Here is a 20,709-nt window from a genome sequence, read left to right as displayed (position 1 = left end):
TTAGCAGTTGATTTACACTTCAGTGTTTTAAGAAAGCACTCATCTCGAGGTGTTGATGGTAAGCCCATTTAATGGGTTGGTTAAAAGAAGAGCTGTCACTTTGATTAAGGAAACCCTTGAACAAATGCTAGCATCCGTTTAAGTTAATTGGCATGGCTTGATTCCGTTCAGAGAATTACAGTTCTGCTCTCTGAACATGAGGGACACCAGCAGATCCAGGCGGGCAGAAATTCCTTTTAGATTTCATAAGTTAACAAAAAAGAATAATAGAGTTGGGGGGGGGACCTTGGAGGTCTTCTAGTCCAACCACCTGCTCCAGCAGGAGACCCTATACCAGTGATGGCTAACTTTTTCCAGACCGAGTGCCCAAAGTGCATGAACCTCCAAAATGCAATGCACGTGTAGCCCCTGCTCATGCGTGCGATGCCCCCTGCACCCCCGGGCGTGTACACACCCTCCCACATGTGCCCAGTGGTGGGATTCAGCCAGTTCGCACCACTTTGGGAGAACCGGTTGTTAATTTTCTGAGCAATTTGGCAAACTGGTTGTTGGAAGAAATCATTAGGGCAGAGAACCGGTTGTTAAATTACTTGAATCCCACCACTGCATGTGCCCCGCCTCCCTGTGCATGCACATGCTGCCCCCACACACACGTCCCACCCCCCCACGCATGCACGGCAGAGACACAATGTCCAGCTGGCTGGCAGGAGGCACACGCTCATGCGCAGCACAGCTGAACTAGTTTTAGTTTAGTTTTATTTGATTTGTATACTGCCCTACTCCCGAAGGACTCAGGGCGGTGAACAGCCACAGGATAAAAAACATAAATACAAAATTTAAAACTGAATAAAATCGAATTAAACAATTGGGCCGAAGATAGATTTAAAACACCCCAATAAATTAAAAACGAATTAAAATTTACGTTTTAAAAAGGGAAAAAAGGGAAACAGTTAGGCCAGGCCAGCCTGATGGAATAAAAAGGTCTTGAGAGCGCGGCGGAAGGTGCATAGATCCGGGATCCTCCGTATCTCTGGGGGGAGCTCATTCCAGATAGTAGGTGCCCCCACAGAGAAGGCTCTCCCCCTGGGGGCCGCCAGTCGACATTGTTTGGCTGACAGCACCCGGAGGAGCCCCTCTCTATGAGAGCGTACCAGCCGGTGGGAGGCTACTGGTGGCAGCAGGCGGTCCCGTAAGTAACCAGGTCCTAGCCATGGAGCGCTCTAAAGGTGGTAACCAAGACCTTGAAGCGCACACCGAAGACCACTGGGAGCCAGTGCAGCTCGCGCAGGAGAGGTGTTACATGGGAACGCCATGTCACTCCCATAACCACCCGCGCAGCCACATTCTGGACCAGTTGGAGTCTCCGGGTGCACCTCAAGGGGAGCCCCATGTAGAGAGCATTGCAGTAGTCCAGGCGGGAACTGACGAGGGCATGAGTGACCGTGTGTAAGGAGTCCCAATCCAGAAAGGAACGCAACTGGCGAATCAGGCGAACCTGATGAAAAATCTTCCCGGTCACGGCCGTCAAGTGCTAGGGCAACGGCTCACATGCCATCAGAGAGGGTGCTGCGTGCCACCTCTGGCACGCGTGCCATAGGTTCGCCATCACAGCCCTATACCACTATGGACAAGTGGCTGTTCAATCTTTTCTTACAAACTTCCAATGTTGGAGCACCCACAGCCTCTGGAGGCAAGTCATCCCACTGATTTAATTCTCACTGTTGGGAAATTTGTCCTTAGTTCTAGGTCGCTTCTCTCCTTGATTAGTTTCCATCCATTGTTTCTTGCCTTGCTTTCTGGTGCATTGGCAAAGTAAAATTGAAACACATCGCCTTTCTTCAGCACCTCCAAGAACTCAAGGACTTTTATTTTCCTTTCGATAACTAGTTAGTGGGGTAAGATTATACAGTTTTGTTTTTTTTTTAAAAGTTGGCGTTTGAGTTCATAGAAGTTCTGTAGAGGCTGCAATCTGCATTCCTTTCTAAGCCTGTGTCCAAATAGCAGCGTTTATCAGGAACAGCCTTTAAAAAGTGAAGAGCTTTTGACAGCAGTCTGGACTTCACACACATCTGTAATTGCTGTAATTGTCGGAAAGAGCATCTATCCGAGAGCATTGCGTTTTTCAAAAAAAAAAAATGGAATTAAAAATAAAAGCAAAGGTTGGTGGAGCTAATTATCTGATGTTTTACCTTAAGGCAGCAAAAGGTACAGATCCTTCTTTGCCAAAAAATTTGTAGTGGGAAAAACACCTGCCCAGCACAGGTATTTGTGTTCTTGTTCAAACAATTCAAGGTTGTTTTGCAAGATCCTGAGATCTTGTTTCACAAATGGTTACTATCTCTTTAAAAAATATATATATATATTATTATAATTTTCTTTTCAAAATTCCAATACACAATCGAACAGACAGTGTCATTTTTTTTTTTCAAAAGACAGGTTGGATTAATTATTCAGATAAACTCACTCTCTCTATATATATATATCAAATTTATATTTTGCTGATAAAGAAATAAAGGGAGACTAGTATAGATCTATTTCAAGCTATTTAGCTCTCATCAGCTAGCCATACCCTTACTTGGATTCGAACTTGGGCTGCCTGCATGTTAGCAGTTGTATTAACCTCTGAGCCACAAGTTCTCCTCCCTTCATCAGCTTGAGCCACTTAAGTGTTTTTCTATTGAGACACCTGTGTGTATGTATATATATATATACACACACCTTCAACATTCTTCTAAACATTATCTATTTTTATTTCAGTTATCAATCCACCTATACCATTTATCCCACACTGGGTAGTATTCTGAATCCTCTCTTTCTTTTAATTCTAAAGTTAATTTGTTCATTTTGGCACTTCATTTTTCGAATAATTTTTTGAATAATTAATTACACAAATGGTTACTATCTCATCTATGCTGCCTGGCATATTTGCCTGGCTCCCTGATAAACTACTTTTCAAATCAATCGGTAAGCCCCATCAAATTAATTGAGAGTTACATAAAACTTTAAAAGCATAATGCTGTATATGGCAACTTAAATACACAGGCAATCAAATTGGGATCAGCTCATGAGGATTGTGCGTACAATTGCTGGCTATCCAAATCTGACTTTAATAATGTAAATTGTACTCTACCAGAACTGACAGAAAGCCACTTGAAGAGACTAGAAGCATTTGAAATGTGGATTTACAGGTGGCTTACGTATAAATTGGGTTGACAGAATCAGAAATGAGGAGGAGATAAGCCGCCTGGGAAAGCCAAGGGAAATCATCAAAACCATAAAAAAGCGAAAGTTAGAATATTTTTGGAAAATACGGGAAAAATACGTCATACTTCACTTAATCCTCCAGGGAAAGATTGAAGGCAAATGAGATCCAGGCAGAAGAAGAACATCATGGCTTCAAAATCTAAGGGACTGGTTTGGACAAAACTCAGCAGCACTTTTTTGTGTGGCTGTTGATAAAAATAGAATCGCCAACATGATCGCCAATGTCTGACGATGGATATGGAAGAAGGAGAAGGAGAAGGAGAAGGAGAAGGAGAAGAAGAAAAAGAAGAAGAAGAAGAAGAAGAAGAAGAAGAAGAAGAAGAAGAAGAAGAAGAAGAAGAAGAAGAAGAAGAAGAAGAAGAAGAAGAAGAAGAAGAAGAAGAAGAAGAAGAAGAACTCTACCAAGGACATTCCTCGGATTTCTTTGACGTCATCCATCCACACAGTGTTTTTCTTGCTCCTCCTTACCTCAACCATGCCGAGCATAATGTTTTCTGGCCCTTCATCCATGTTCATCAGATGTCCAAAGTAGACTGTATGACGTTCTAGTTGGTGATGGTACCTCAGTCGATCTTCTGGTCCAGGACTGGCTGATTAGTTGGAAGACATCTGTCATTTTCATCCCACTCCCAATGTCACAGATTAGGGCGTGGTTGCCATCAGAAATACTTTAATTGGATGTCTTCAGATCTTTGTGGTCATATCTTTAGCCATCATGGTCTTGTCTAGGTTTTTACTGCCTTCTTCCCACAACGAACCTCCTCCACTTTATTTCTCCAGCACACCATTCCTCTTATCTAATCTTGAGGTTAAGAAAACATAACTATTCACCATCATCATTCTTCCCTGTCAACTGTACACTTCGAACAAATGCCTTCCTGAAGCTTCTCGTTAAAATGCAGCAAGGGTTGGCCGTGAAGTGTTGGATTGGAATATCTGTGGAGTGGAATTAAGTCTTGGATTGGACCTGCTACACTGCTTTCATCCAGTCCAGAAAAGAGGCATAGAATACATAGATTAACAGGTTGGAAGGGACCTTGGAGGTCTTCTAGTCCAACCTCTGCCCAAGCAGGAGACCAGGTTGGAAGACATTGTGGATGTAGATTTATTTGGCCTAATGAAGGTGTTGGAATTCCTCAAAGCAGGTGATAAGCATTCGCGAGCAAAGGGCTCAGCTAATGCAGAGGGCAATCATCGGTGATCATTATAGCAATAGCACTTAGACTTATATACCGCTTCATAGTGCTTTACAGCCCTCTCTAAGCGGTTTTACAGAGTCAGCACATTGCCCCCAACAATTTGGCTTCTCATTTTACCCACCTCGGAAAGGATGAAATGCTGAGTCAACCTTGAGCCTGGTAAGGTTTGAACTGCCAAATTGCAGGCAGCTGGCAGTCAGCAGATGTAGCCTGCAGTACTGCACTCTAACCACTGTGCCACCATGGCTCATCATTATGGCCATAATTTAAATGGTTTGCTTAGAGATAAACTCACGTTGCCTTGTAGTCGGTCTTCGGCCATTCAATTGTGTCCAACCCTCGGCCAGTCTCACAACACCTCCTTCAGATCCACCATGGTCATCCCAGTGTCATCCTTTATAGCAGGGGTGTCAAACTGGCGGTCTGCGGGCCGAATGTGTCACGTGCAGATCACACCCACCCCAACTCTGTGAAGGGGAAAATGTCATGGAACGTCACATGATGGCAACATGACACGGTGAGTTTGACACCCATGCTTTATATTGTCCAGCCAGTGAGTACTTCAGTGGCCCCTTCTCCTTTTTCCACTGATCACTCCCAGCAGCATTGACTTTTCGAGTGAGTCAGCTCTCATGACCAAAGTATGACCGCCTCTGTTTGACAATCTTGGCTTCAAGTGATATTTTTGGTGAGGTTCGGTCTAGGACTTCTTTGTTATTTTTGCAGGCCATGAGATGCTTAATAGTCACCACGGTTCAAGGGCGTCCATCTTTCTGCCTTTTGCAGAGCCCAACCTTTGCAGCCCTAAGTAGTAATTGGAAAAAAAATTGTTGTGTTAACTAATCTGCATTTGGTTTTGAAGCTGACGTCTTTACTCTTCCAGATGTTATTCATGCCAGATGTTGCAGTTCTTCCAAGTGCTATATAGGCCTTCTGATCTCAGGGCTTCAGTTACAACTTTGGTAGATTCTGCAGCCCAGGAAGTTGAATTCCTTTAAAGTTTTGATGGTCGATCTGCACTCTGATCCTGTGTATTCTCTGCAGTTGTCACTATCTTTCTTTTCTTGATGTTAAGGTGCAGTCCAAATTTTTCAAGTTGAGCTGGAACTGTTGTCACAAACAGTTAACAAACATAGGCTGATCTGTCAAAAGCAAATTACCGAGAGGGTTGACTCCTACCTTACAGCGGTGGGTTCTACTTACCTTTACTACCGGTTTGCAACAGGATTGTGTGCATGCATGCATGCGCAGATCACCAATGACAACATCCGGTGCAGTGGGCGGGGCCTCCTGCTGGTTTTACTACCGGTTCTTGCGAACCGGTCCAAACCGGGGGCAACTCACCACTGTTACCTTAGTAGGAGTTTTTCTATGAGTTTAGTGGGTGAAGATTACACTCTGCTGACTTAGCTCAAACCCCAAAACTCCTGAAATGAAAAGCTTCAGTTTAACAGGCTGTTAGGGACCTTCTGTATCTGAAGCAGTTTGAAATAGTCAACCAGTGATAGTTCCTCCAACTTCCTGGGTAGAATTTGGAAGGGCTTCCAGGGAAGCTTTTGGAGACCGGATTTTCGCTGGAACGGAGTGGGTCCAAGACAAACAGCTGTTACTTGATCAGTTTGTCTGGAATCGATAGTAATCCTCGCAAATAATCACTTACCATATTTTTCAGAATATAAGACGCACCAGAGTATAAGACGCAGCTTAGTTTTTGGGGAGGAAAATAGGGGGGAAAAAATCTGCCTACCAAGTATTCATCTGGCTAGCGTCCTTAGTCTGGTCAGCTTCAGCACATTAGTTTGCTGGTTTTTTAATCCCCTGCTTGGGGATAAAAAACAGCTTCTAAGGCACAGCTGAGAGGAAGCAGCAATGAGAAAAGCAGGCAAAGCACGGGGAGATCGCTTCACTCGGCTAGCACCTAGTTAGGGCTGAAAAAAAGCTTCGAAAAAGCTACATTCGGACCACCCAAATTTTCAGCCTCTTTTTTATTGGGGGGGGGGGGGAAGGTGTGTTTTATACTCTGAAAAATACGGTAGATAAACAACACCTTTTAAGAGAGCTGCCGTTCTTCCCTCACTTGCATGCTGTCCATTACAGGTATTCCTCAACTTTAGTGACCGTTCAAAGTTACAGCGGCAGTGAAAAAAGTGACTGATGACCACTTTTCACACTGAATACCAGAGGTGGTATTCAGCCAGTTTGGACCGGTTCGAGCGAACCAGTAGCGGCGGCTGTGGGTGGCCACCCACCCACTCACCCACCCACCTGCCTGACATCATGCCGTCCTATTTAGCCACGTTTTCGAGGCTGGGTGCATGTGCGGAAGGCGTGCATGCAAGAAAAGTGCATTCATGGAAGGCCGAGCACATGCATGGAAGGTGTGTGCACAGCGAGCACACAGAAGGCCAGGTGCACACGCAGAAGATGCCCATGTGCGAGCGAAGCAAGCGTGCATGCATGCGGCGAACTGGTGGCAACAATATGTGAAACCCACCCCTGCTTATGAGCTTTGCAGCATTCCCCATGATCATGTGATCAAAATTCAGATACTTGGCAACTGGTTTACACTTATGACCCTCACTGTGTACCAAGGTCATGTCGTGGCCCGCCAGCGGCCTGCGCGGATTTTTGCTGATCCCAACGACGAGGAGGCTGGTGTGTGTCGCACCAGCAGCCTGTGCAGCCGGTGCTCGAGTTGGACAGCGAGGAGGCTGAAGAAGATGTAGTGCCAGAGGCAGGGATTCAACCAGGGCCTTCAGAACCTCCAGAGGCTCCTTTAAGTGAAGAGGAAGAAGAGGAGGAGCCTCTTCTCAATGCACAAGCACGCAGAGCTGCCAAAAGGCAGGAGTCGTTACTCAGGAGGAGGTCTCCTCGAGAGTAAGGCTTGGGGCTAATTGGCCACGCCCTTAGCCTATTTAAGAAAGAATGGCAGCTTGTAAAAAGCTGCAGGAAACAACATTCGTTCGTTCGCTGATCATTGAGTTTGGATTTTCTCTGCAAACCTGGCTTCTGGGCTTTCTGCCAACTCTTGCAAGACTCTATCTTATCTGTGGAATTTCTGGCAGGTTGTTAAGAACGTTTTATTAACAGCCTGCATTTGCAAAAGACTGTGTTTTGAAGTAAACTGAGTTTTGTTTGCAGTTTGTGTCTGCTACATTCTTTGGGATCCATAGCTGGGGCAGAACAGGTCATGTGACTCCCTTTCGCAACCTTCTGAGAAGCAAAATCAATGGGGAAGCCAGATTCACTTAACCATCGTGTTACTACCTTACCAACCGCAGCGATTCACTTAGCAATTGTGGCAAGAAACATTGTAAAATGGAGGGAAATCACTTAACAAATGTCTCACTTAACAACCAAATGTATGGGCTCAATTGTGGTCATAAGTCGAGGACTACCTGTGGTCGAAGTAACTTTTGAGTGGGCCCAGGTTTGCTTCTGTCCAACAACTGCGGAGAGCATCATCTAACAAGGTATCGTTTTTCCAAGCGAGCATCATACGTGGCGCGAAAGAGAACTTTCGAACTGAATGTTGGAAGGTAGAAATGTCACAATAGACTTGAGATGATGTAGAACCTCTCCAAGCCAACTTAGGCGATCACCAACCCAGAACACCAGTGCTGATGTCTTCCTCGTTGGACACAGAGGTGATAGAAGTTTGTCAGAGCTCAGGTTTTCTCCCAGGGCCAAAGGCAGGGGCAGAACAAAGCATCTACCCAATGCAGACATTTGGGGAGCAGAGCAAATTGTCTCTCTATCCCATAATCCTGGATGCCCAGGAGTCATGTTTAAGATTTTTCAGGTGTTTTGGAATGAAGGTGAGTGGGGCGAATAGTGCCCAGTAAGAGGGCCCAGAGTTTTCTAGACTTTTTACATTTGTAGAATTCAGAAGATGTCTTTGTTTATTTTGTAAACTAAGTTAATTAAGCCTGTTTTGGAATCTACAATACAACATTTGAGAGTTTCCTCCTCAGGTTTTCAGCCACTCTGGCCAGAGATGGTTCCTGGGGACCCAGGAAAATAATTTGAGGTCTCAGATTGCCTTCAATCTGTCCTAAATTAACCTGCTGTGTTGGGACAATGTCCAGTTTGCAGTGAAGACCCTCGTGTCTCTCCTCTTCTGGTAGATTCCCAAGACCTTTTTCCCATTGTCTATCAGTGTATCTTCAGGGGTGGGCTTCAAAACTTTAAGCAACGGGTTCTCTGCCCGGTTGCTGGATGGGTGTCGCCATGGTGGGCATAGCCTAGTCTGCCTCCTGCACCACGGTGGGGGTGGGAATGGCGTTTTCACCTTCCCCAGGCTCCGGAATCTTTACTTGAGCCTCTGGGAGGGCAAAAACTGCCTCCCCCGGGCTCTGGAGGCCCTCCTGAGCTTCCGGGAGACCCATTTTTCCCCCTCTCTGAGCCTCCGCACGGAACCTGCACTTTCCTTGCATCCAAAACTGGCCACATGGAGACTTCTGGGAGGGGCAGGGCAGGGTGGGAGGGGCAGGGTGAGTGGTGGGGCAGGGCAGGGCGGGGCCAGCCAGGGGTGGGATTTGGAGGTTCTCCGAACCGGCCATAATGTTAGCTATGGATTCTCCTGAACCCGGGTGAACCCATAGCAGCCCACCCCTTGTGTATCTTGTGTGTAGCAGGCTTGCAAAGGCACCTTCAGGGCTCTGAAAAATTGCAAATCTGCCATATGGAGCCAACTATTTGGAAAAGTAAAAATTGTCAAAAGCTGAAGCAGACTTATAATTACAGGTAATAGAGTTTTGTCCAGAATAATTATTTGACTTTTGCTTCCTTCAAGAATTGCTCCTCTCCCTTCTCCCTCCCTCCCTCCCTCCCTCTTTCTTTCTTTCTTTCTTTCTTTCTTTCTTTCTTTCTTTCTTTCTTTCTTTCTTTCTCTCTCTCTCTCTCTCTCTCTCTCTCTCTCTCTCTCTCTCTCTCTCTCCCTCCCTCCCTCCCTCTCTCTCTCTCTCTCTTCCTCCCTTCCTCCCTCCCTCTCCCCTCTCTCTCTGTGTTTGTATATCTATATGTCTGTGTGTGAATGTTTACAACTTCAGCAGCTTCTGAGTCATGTTTTAGCGCTGAAAAACCCGTTGGGGCAGACCAAGGTTGGTTCTGGGTTTGCAATCTTCTACTGCTGAGTTTTTAAATATTTTATATAGTTTGTTTATGATTTGGTCTCTTAATTGGATTTTCTTGTGCTTTACAAATGTTATTAGTTTATCAGAATATTAAATACAAAGGAAAATAAAAAATAACGAGAAAAGAGGGGAAGGAAAAAAAGGGAAGGGGAGGGAAGAGAAAATGTGAGATAAATTGGGAAAAAGGAGGGAAAAAAAGGTGTTGACTCTCTTTAGCACAATAGAAGACAGCAATATTACAGCCTCAGCTTTTTACTTTTACAGATTAGTATATCCTAGTCAGAGGTGGGTTTCAGCAGGTTCTGACCAGTTCTGGAGAACCTGTAGCGGAAATTCTGAGTAGTACAGAGAACTGGTACTAAAAATTCTGACTGGCCCCACCCCCATCTATTCTCTGCCTCCTGAGTCCCAACTGATCAGGAGGAAATGGGGATTTTGCAGTAACCTTCCCCTTGAGTGGGGTGGGAATGGAGATTTTACAGTATCCTTCCCCTGTCACGCGCATCAAGCCACGCCCACCAAGCCACACCCACGGAACTGGTAGTAAAAAATTTTGAAACCCACCTCTGATCCTAGTCATTTCCGCAGCAACAAATCTATCCAATTGGCAAAACCCAAATGAAAGTTTCACTTTTTTCCGTCACAAGCACAAAACCCAGAAGCGCTTCCCAAATGGGAACGCGATGAGATCTATTATCCTCTTCGTAATAAAGCCATTCTTTATTGGATTTTCAACATTTCAAGAGAAATGTTATACACATGCATGCCCACAAACCGTCATATCTACATAACGTATTTATATCTCTGCTATGCTTTCGGCAGCTGTTGCATTCAAATGAACAAAACCTGCCCATTGAAACCTCCTGCAGAGTACAAATTGAGCAATTGGGCAAGGAGGAAGACAGATGCAGAATCTCGAATGGATAGAGTGTGTCTGTCCATGTGCTTGCAGGGCAGGAAGTATGTGTGTGTGTTTTCTCACATTCACTCTTCTTTCATCCTTGAGCCTGTGGCTGCTTTCTGAAAACTGATCCAGATGTTGTAATTTCAAAACATGGCGTGCATAGTCCGTGGAGGCCCTTCTGCCAGGAATCTTTCGCGTCTCCCTTCTCTTTTGGGACTTCAGTTTTACTAGGGACATAATTGTCTTGAACATTTTTTATTGAGTATTATAAAATTCAAAATACGAAGTGAATAGAAAAGCAGTGGGAGGGAAAAGGGGAAAGAGAAGTGAGGAAAGATAAGGGGGAAAAAAGAAAGAGAAGCATTGACTTCGGACTCTCTTCTAGTACAGTAAAATAAGGCATTAATATCAAATCATAACTTTTTGCTTTTTCATAATAATACGAACAAGCCATTTCTATAAAGATCTATCAATCTCATTGGTAAAACCCAAAGTCAGAGTTTCATTCTTTTCTGCATCAAGCATGAAGTTCAGAAGCGGTTTCCATGTGAAAACAAAAGTACTTATGTTCTTTTCTTTAATCAAAGTGGTCAGATGTAGGGGGATGATTGTGAATCAGGGAGAGTAGAACTCCCCCCCCCCCCCGGTCAAGTCTTAAAAGTATAAAGAGATACTCAAGATTGGCTGATTTTTGCCCTTTGGATCTTGCAAAAACTGAAGCTCCACTAAGGAAAAAAATGAGATCCTTATAGGAGGCTGGCTGACATTGCTTGACCTCAGCTAAGACCTGTTCCTTGGTAGTTCTTCATTTTTGGATGGAGGATCTCTGCGGACTTGCGCTTGTAGAAGATGATTTGACAAAAGCCTTTGGATGCCTTCCCGAAGAGATTGAGAGTAGAGAATCCAATATAATCATCACAAAAAGGTGACATGATAGCAGTGTTCCAATATTTGAGAGGCTGTCACAAAGAAAAGGGGGTCCACCTATTCTCCAAAGCACCAGAAGACAGAACAAGAAGCAATGGATGACAACTAATCAAGGAGAGAAGCAACCTAGAACTAAGGAGAATTTTCCTAACAGTTGAGATCAATTTAATGGCTTTTCTTTCAGAAGTTGTGGGTGCTCCATCACTGGAGGTATTTAAGAAGAACTGGACAACCATTTGTCTGAAATGGCATAGGGTCTCTTGCTTGAGCAAGGGGTTGGACTAGAAGATTCCAAGGTCCCTTCCAACTCTGTTATTCTATTCCTATTATTCTGTTATTCTGACATGAAGAATTAAGGGTTTTTTCCCCCTAAAACATGATTACTAGAAAAATTACAGCCAAATTTAAATACAAGAGAACGCAGAAAACAATATTTGAATTATGCCCTTTTAAAAAAAGACTGTGATAAGCTGATGATCCCACAGGTCCTTTTTTTCAAAAGGCACCTGGATTTTCTGGTTTTTCTTTGAAGACGTTTTGCTTCTCATCCAAGAAGCTTCTTCAGCTTTTCCTTTTCAGCTTCTTGGATGAGACGTTTCCTGCTTGAGTAGGTGGTTGGTTGAGTAGACCTCCAACGTTCCTTCCAACTCTGTTATTCTGTTACCTGTTATCAAGCGAGAATGAGGGAAAAGGTGATCCCAGGTCTGATACATTGGACAGCAGATTACCATTCCTGTTTTACAAGATTCCTCCAGAAATATAGGCTGTTAAGCAAGCTCTGTGTGCAACAACGTTCCATTCTCAATTGTTTACGTAGCCTCTGTCTTCTTCTAAAGAACAGATCCTTGGCATCTGAATCCAGCCTCAGGTGACCAACCTTCTACTATTTCTAGTAGAAATAGGAATCTTACCTTTTGAGGATCAATGCAATAACATTTAAGGAGTAGATGAAAGACATTGGTTTTCTATTTTGACCTGAAAAATAGAATCAGTGTCAGGATGACAATTAATTTGTGTTTCTCAAGTTGTGTAACATTTATAAACAAATATTCTTGAAATATTCATCTGGAGTCAAGGGAATATAATGATCGCCTCAACCATTTTGGACTCTACCTCAACATCAAGAAAACTTGAGTACTGTTACCAGCTCTGGAATGCTTCAAATCAATGGAGAAAACCTAAAGAAGATGGACTTTTTTTGGTATCTGGGATCCCATCCCATCCCATTTCCAAGGCAATGGTGACATCAATGGCAAGGTGTGATCAAGGGTGATTGCAGCCTGTATGCATTGGTGAGAACTCACCGGTGTGTTATGTGACAGACAAATGCCAACCCGTCTTAAACCTAAGATTTACAAGACAACCATCCGCTCTGTTGCAGTGTAGGGCACTGAATGCAACAACAGGGACCGAAAGCTCTCTCCATGTTATGGAAATGCGAAGGCTCCGTTGGGTATCGGGCATCTCCCTTCTTGACCTCATCCCAAATGACATCATTTGACAACATTTTGGTGCAGCACCAATTATAGAGAAGATGAGAGAAGGCCAGCTCTGCCGGTATGGACATGTCCAGAGAGCAGCATCTTCCACCATGGCCAAGACTATCTACCAGCTAGAAGTCACCATGGCCGGCGACCTTGCGGGTCTCCAAAACAGAGATGGCAAGACATGCAAGCCGTGGTCCTGTGCCCTGGAGATGCAGCTGACCATGCAAAGTGGCATTCAGTGATCCCAAAAGCAGATCCTGCACCTGCGGGAATACCCTAGGAAGAAGAAGAGTCAAGTGACTATAACTGGGTGAAGAGCTTAATAAGGATAAGGCAAAAAATGATCAAACCAAACTTCCTGCATTTGGAAAATATTTCAGCAATATTTAAGTCAATGAAACTTATGTAATGATGTTGTAAGTACGCAGGGTCCTATATACATAGTCAAATATTCACAGACATATTTCCTCTGTATGCTAAATAACAAGAAATGTTGCATTTTTGAATAGGTAATCTTTGAAAAACCGTGTAATGACCAAAACTAATAATCCATGGAAATAACATTCAAATCCCTGCCAAATGCATAGCAAGGTAAATTACTTTCTCTTACAGGGGAAGATGACATGGACATATTTAGGGCTTTTCTGTTGACCAATGGTAGAAAATGTCTTCCTTATTCCGTAGAATCCCCATAAGAAGAGGACACTGTATTGCATTTTGAAGGGATAGAGACTATTTTTAGTCTACCAATTTAATAATAGCAATAGCACTTAGACTTATATACCGCTTTACAGTGTTTTACAGTCCTGGGCTGTCAGCTGTACAAGCTCAGTGTCTTTAACCACTGCACCCCTTTAGTAGAGCTTAGGATAGCACTTATAGCAATAGTATTTAGACTTATATACACAGTCCTTTAAGCACTCTCTAAGCAGTTTACAGAGTCAGCATATTGCCCCCAACAATTTGGGGCCTCATTTTACCCACCTTGGAAGGATGGAAGGCTGAGTCAACCTTGAGCCTGGTGAGATTCAAACTGCCAAATTGCAGGCAGCCGGCAGTCAGCAGAAGTAGCCTGCAGTACTGCACTCTAACCACTGCACCACCGTGGCTCAATAAACTCATATTTGGAATCTTTTATACATCTAGAATACAGGTGGTCCTTGACTTAGGACCACAATGGAGCCCAGAATTTATGTTGCTAAATAATAAATTTGTTAAGTGAATTTTGCCCCATTTTATGACTTTTCTTGCCACCGTTGTTAAGTGAATCACTGCAGTTGTTCAGTTAGTAGCATGGTTGTTAAGTGACTCCGGCTTCCCCATTGACTTTGCTTTGTCAGGCGGTCCCAGAAGGGGATCATGTGACCCCGGGAGATTGCAACGGTCATAAATATGAATCAGTTGTCAAGCAACCTCATGCGGCCAAGGGAATGCTGAAACGATCATAAGTGTGAGAAATGGTCATAAATAACTTTTTTCACTGCCGTTGTAACTTTGAATGGTCACTAAATGAACTATTGTAAGTCAAGGACTACCTGTACACTGGCTCCTGTAGATATGGGTGTAATGATTATAGTGTGTTGCATTAAAGACAAAACTCAGGAGTATGATAACATTTATTCTGACCAGAGAGGTGCTTTTCAAGCTTGATATCCTTTAAAAGTGTGGACTTCATGTCCCAGAATTCCCAAGGTAACATATTGTCTGGAAATTGAAGTCCACACATCTTAAAGTTGTCAAGGCTGAAAAACTCTCAACACCTTTTCCTATAATGTCCAAGAGGATCGAAATCTGTGTCCTCACTTTTTTTTTTTTTTTAATTTGATTTATATGCCGCCCTTCTCCGGAGACTCAGGGCGGCTTACAATGTGCTAAGCAATAGCTTTCATTCTTTTGTATATTTATACAAAGTCAGCTTATTGCCTCCACAACTGGGTCCTCAATTTACCTACCTTAGAAAGGATGGAAGGCTGAGTCAACCTTGAGCCTTGGCGAGATTCGAACCTGCAGTAATTGCAGGCAGCTGGTCTTAATAACCAGCTTAATAACAGGGTGCCTTAGACCACTGTACTACCAAGGCTCTTCAAGACTTGATCATCAAGGTCATTGGATCACCTTGGGTTGGTCAATTGTAGCCTCAGGTATCTCCCAGTGTTGTTCAGGAATGGGTAGGAAGAAAACCGTTATAAAATAGTTGGAGGATAGCAATAGCAACAGCGCTTAGACTTATCTACAGATTCATAGTACTTTACAACCATCTCTAATTGGTTTACAGAGTCGGCCTATTGCCCCCAATAATCTGGGGTCCTCATTTTACAGACCTTGGAAGGATGAAGGGCTGAGTCAACCTTGAGCTGGTCAGGATCGAACTGCTGACAGTTGGCAGAATTAGCCTGCAATACTGCATTCCACCATGACTCAGGATGGATGGTGAAGAGATAGAGTTAATGTCATTAGTTACATGTCCCTTTCAAGTTCTTATTTGGAAAAAAAATAAATAAATAAAAGTTCCACTTCTTTAGAAGTGGAGTTGAGTTAGAAAGAAGCTGTCAACTTTGCATAGACTTTACATAAATATGTTTCTGGTATCTTTTTGTTCCCAAAATGGGTGCATGTTCGAATGAAAGATTTAAGATGTTGGCTTTAGAACTAACGATATCTGGAAAGAACTTTCTATTGTCGTGTTCAAAACAAATCAACTCCAAGACCAGAAAGCTTTCCCTTATTTTTCCACTCCCTTTCGTTCTTGTTGAGACTGCAAGAGAAGAGTTTTTGCCTTGCATAATCTTGTCCCTTGAAGAGCCTCCAAGTTTTAAGGCCCCCCCTCCCTCTCCCCTTTGTATCTTTAAAAAGCCAGCGTCGCATGTTTGCAATGCTGATCTGGCGTGACTGGAAGGATCGACCGCGGGACAGTTGCATTTTTCTCGTATCTGCTTTTTTTCAGGGTTTGTTTTGGGTTTTTTCAATAACAGGAAATGTAATTTCTGTGGCATTCAAACCTCTGCCTCTTGGTTTTGACATTCTGCTGAAGCAGAAGAAGCTTCACACGTTCATTGCCACACATATACTGTAGAAATGCAAAGTTTTCCTCACAATGTTGTAAGTCTTTGCTAATTAAATGCATTACTTCATAGCTTGGGGTTGGCTCTCCAGTTGAATCTGCAATGAATGCCAAGAGCTTGGAACTTTAATCTTTATTTATTATGCTTGTTTTCCACTGTTCCTCCTCAGAGCTCCCCTACGTCTATAGAGAGGCAAGGAGAAAAGCCAAATGTAATGTTTTAAGGAGAAAGGAATCTTGGGAAAAGCCAAATATAATGTATTAAGGAGAAAATAACCCAATGTTGTGGTTCTGTCAGAGAATATAGTGCTCTTCAACAATATCCTGAGTTGAGTTGAGAAGTGCCATGTTTTCTCCACATGCTTTTGAATTTGGAAAAACAGAACAACAGAGTTGGAAGGGACCTTAGAGGTCTTCTAGTCCAACCCCCTATTCAGGCAGAAAACCCAATGCCATTTCAGACAAACGGTTGTCCAATCTCTTCTTAAGAACTTCCAATGTTGGAGAATTGGAAGCAGGTTGTTCCACTGATTAATTGCTCTGTCAGGAAATTTCTCCTTACTTCTAGGTTGCTTCTCTCCTTGATTAGTTTCCATCTATTGTTTCTTGTTCAGGTGCTTTGGAGAATAGCTTGACTCCCTCTTCTTTGTGGCAGCCCCTGAGATATTGGAACACTGCTATCATCTCACCCCTACTCCTTCTTTCCAGCTGCTCTTCGAAACCAAAAACTACTTCTGGGCATTGTTGTAACACAGATGTGGGAACTGTCTTTCTTCTTTGTGTTTTTTCTTGCATTTTTAGCATCCCTCACGATGTCATTCTCTCTCTCTTCCTTTTGCTTTCTTCTTAAGGTTCCAGATGTCATCAGTAGCATAAGACAGGCTTCCAAAGCGGCCCTCAAAGAAGACGTCAAGCCCAATAAAGAAAATGAAGATGCCTTCTACAACTCCCAAAAATTTGAGGTGCTGTATTGTGGGAAGGTGACGGTGGCCCACAAAAAGGCCCCTTCCTCCCTCATTGATGACTGCATCGAAAAGTTCCACCTCCATGAACGTCAGCGCCTAAAACTGCTCAGTGAGCACTGCAGTGCTGAGTCCAGCACGGACCTCATGACATGGGAAGATGGCCCCTCTTCCCCCTTGGACAGTCCATTTCAGGAGATGGAAGGTTCCAGCGGAGGCACCCCGGGGATGTTCATCGTGGGGAGCCAGACCAACCTGGCCAGTTTGGCCAGTTGCCGGACCTCTTTCCCAGAGCGGATCCTGGAGGACTCGGGAATGGAGGAGCAGCTGGAATTTCGCTCTCGCTGCAGCAGCGCTGCCAGCCTGCAAAGGAGAGTTCAGGAGAATAACGCCAAGCCTTCATCCCGAAGGCGCCATGCCAGCGCCCCGAGCCACGTCCAGCCCTCCGACTCTGAAAAAAACAGGACAATGTTGTTTCAGGTAGGGGCATTTCTGATGGACCCTGTGGGGATGGACAGTCCTTTGTTGGGTCAACTTCGGTCTTGACGATTGAGTGCTCTTGCACAACATAATTTTATATCCATTTGGTTAAAATGCGTAATATCCATTGGATGTACAGCTGTGGTGCTTCGATTTTTTTTTTTTTAATTTGATTTATATGCCGCCCTTCTCCGGAGACTCAGGGCGGCTTACAATGCGCTAAGCAATAGCCTTCATTCTTTTGTATATTTATACAAAGTCAGCTTATTGCCCCCACAACTGGGTCCTCAATTTACCTACCTTAGAAAGGATGGAAGGCTGAGTCAACCTTGAGCCTTGGCGAGATTCGAACCTGCATTAATTGCAGGCAGCTGGTCTTAATAACCAGCTTAATAACAGGGTGCCTTAGACCACTGTACTACCAAGGCTCTTAATAGTTTTAATAGTTGTGAGCTGGTGGGTGCCATTTGGGAGGACGTGGTAGGCTTTCGTGGAAGACCTGGCGGCTGTGAGGACTTTTGATTGGCCACAGCTTTCATTTGGGTTCTTTTAAATGAGTTCAAATTTTGAAATTTCTTAATGACTGCAACCATGTCTGCCTATGGCAGGGGTATCAAACTCACATTGTCATGGCGGCATCACATGATGTATCGGGACTTTTTCACCCTTTGTTAAGAAGGGGTTGGGCATGGCCTGCGGGCTGGGAGTTTGACAGCCTTGGCCTACGGGATTGAGAGATTTGACAGTCAAAATAAGGGGTATTAGTACATAAGCATCTGGGACATTTGTATCTTCTGGAGTGTTGAAGAGTAAAGATGTGAAGAGAAGGAAGGAAGAGAGTTTCTAGAAGCAAATTGTTCTGACTTAAAAGTGTCCAGATCTCCACGACAGGGTGAAATTGCATTGTTGTGAGGTAAACACAAGAATGCAAAGGAAAGAATGGGGGGGGAGAAGGAAAGAGGGAGAATGGGAGAGAGGGAGGGAGGGAGAGAGAGAGAAAGAGAGAGAGAGAGAGAGAGAGAGAGAGAGAGAGAGAGAGAGAAAGAAAGAAAGAAAGAAAGAAAGAAAGAAAGAAAGAAAGAAAGAAAGAAAGAAAGAAAGAAAGAAAGAAAGAAAGAAAGAAAGAAGAAAGAGTTGGACGTGTTTTCATAGCCCAGTCTTGGCAGTTGGTGAAAAAAACAGCCCTTGCTCTCCATCTCTCATCAGTGGTCAATGGACAGTGTTACAATTGTCCTGACCATGTAAGGAATTAAGTAAAAGAGCTCTTATGCTCTGGAGAGGCCCACAGCAATGAATATTTGCCAAACCTAGTTGGTAGGCCATTTTGTATTTTGGTGGAGGGCAGAAGTTGGCACCAATTACTTTCGCCAGAAATGAATACTAAGGTGGGAGTTGAGAGAAAAAATGGGGCACAGTGTGGAAGATCTTGGTGCAGCTCCTGATCTGTGAAACCGAAGCCAAGAGCTGGAGAGTGTCTCTGCAAGCCTTTCTCATTTTTTTAGAGGGTTAGTCAAGCAGGTCCTTGGCAGCATCTCGGCCTCATTCTTGGCAGAACATCAGTTTGGGAAGCTTCCCTTTTACGTGCCTTTGATAAGCTCTGTGAGGAAATATTTCGGTGCTGGGCCCACAGTTTTCAGAGCAGCTTCCCCGCCCCTTCGGCCTCCCGCCTCCCCGAGATATTCTGCATCAACTCCTGCTTTGACATGTTGTTTTCTCTCTTCCAAGGTTGGTCGATTTGAAATTAACCTCATCAGTCCAGACACCAAATCAGTTGTGTTGGAGAAGAACTTCAAAGACATCTCCTCCTGTTCTCAGGTAAGAAGGACAATCGGAATCCATACTTGGAGAAATAGACGGGGTAGGTTTTGAACAGCCTACATTTTGACGGCCTAGTGCAGGGGTATCAAACTCAAGGCCCGGGGGCCGGTTGCGGCCCTTGGGGTGCTTAGATCTGGCCTGGGTGGCTGCTCTGGAAAAAACGAAGGACCGGCCCATGGTGCCTCTGGCAGCAAAAACAAAGGGCCATGTGTAACCCCCCCCCCCCCATCGAGCTCTGTTTTTGCTGGCAGAGCAGGGATGAAATGCTACCGGTTCGCACTGGTTTGGGTGAACCGGTAGTGGCGGCAGTGCATGGATCGGCGAACCAGTAGCGGTGGCAGCATGAGGCTCCACCCAACCACCCGAACTTCATTACTTCCTGGTTTTAACCAGGAAGTAACCTATTTTTGACCCTCTGTGCATGCACAGAAAGCTTTGCACATGTGCAGAGAGTCCAAAATTGCATGTGATGCACGCACACACTTCTGAACCAGTAGGGAAGATAAGTAGATTTTCCTCCTGTGGCAGAGGGTTGCAGGAGGCTGTCCCAGCTGAAAACTGAGCTCAGGAGCCCGTTTTTGCTGGCAGAGCATTCGGGCCACTATAGGCACCACCACCCCAACACGAGTGACATCATGCTGGCCACGCCCACACAGCCACGCCCACCCCAGCTCTCCAAGGTCAAACACAATCCTGATGCAGCCCTCAATGAAATAGAGTTTGACACCCCTGGCCTAGTGGATGTAATGAAGCTAGATGACCTTAGCTTTTCCCCCTGGTTTTCTTCTTTCCTTCTTCTATGGGATTTGGCCTTTGCTGACAAATATAGCTCTTTGTCAAACAGGAGTCCCAATTTTGGAGGGTGAACAGGGGACACATTTGGTATTTGGGAATGGTGCTTCCTAGATGACCTCCAAGATGAGGGGTTTTAGGAGATGACGAGGCTGAGCCTGAGGGAGGAGTCAAACACGTCATCAGTCTCGAGTCCCTTCACAGAGATCTAAGTCCAGCCCACCTTGAATTCCATTGGCTCTTATCCACCGTCAATTTGCTTTGGCAGTTAGTAGTTCAGATTCTTGTAGAAGCATATCCTACAGGTAGTCCTCGACTTACGACCACAACTGAGCCCACAATGTTGCTAAGCAAAACATTTGTTAAGTGAATTCTGCCCCATTTCACAACCGTTCTGGCCACAGTTGTTACGTGAACCATTGCAGTTGTTAGGTTAGTAACCCAGTTGTTAAGTGAATCTGGCTTCCCCACAGACTTTGCTCATCAGACGGTTGCAAACATGACCCCGGGGCACTGCAATAGTCACAAATATAAGCCAGTTGACAAGCATCCGAATTTTGATCATGTGACCATGGGGATGCTGCAATGGTCGTAAGTGTGAAAAACGATCGTAAGTCACTTTTTTCAGTGCCGTCGTAACGTTGAGCATTCACTAAATGAACTGTTGTAAATCGAGGACT

General features: G+C 44.4%; 1 protein-coding gene across 1 annotated transcript in view; it reads left to right on the top strand.

Annotated features, from left to right (window-relative positions):
* The window catches only part of TBC1D4 (TBC1 domain family member 4), a 116,532-nt gene that overhangs the window by 39,745 nt on the left and 56,078 nt on the right, over positions 1–20,709 (top strand). The window contains 2 exon segments of the mRNA XM_070944186.1: positions 16,829–17,419; positions 19,145–19,234. Of these exon segments, the coding sequence (XP_070800287.1) occupies positions 16,829–17,419; positions 19,145–19,234 (681 nt within the window).

Source organism: Pituophis catenifer, unplaced genomic scaffold (genome assembly GCF_029215685.1).
Source record: "Pituophis catenifer annectens isolate HBS135680 unplaced genomic scaffold, rPitCat1.0.hap2 SCAF_4, whole genome shotgun sequence".
Taxonomy (NCBI): domain Eukaryota; kingdom Metazoa; phylum Chordata; class Lepidosauria; order Squamata; family Colubridae; genus Pituophis; species Pituophis catenifer.
The sequence above is the reverse complement of the archived record's forward strand: the minus strand, read 5'-3'. Positions and strand labels throughout refer to the sequence as shown.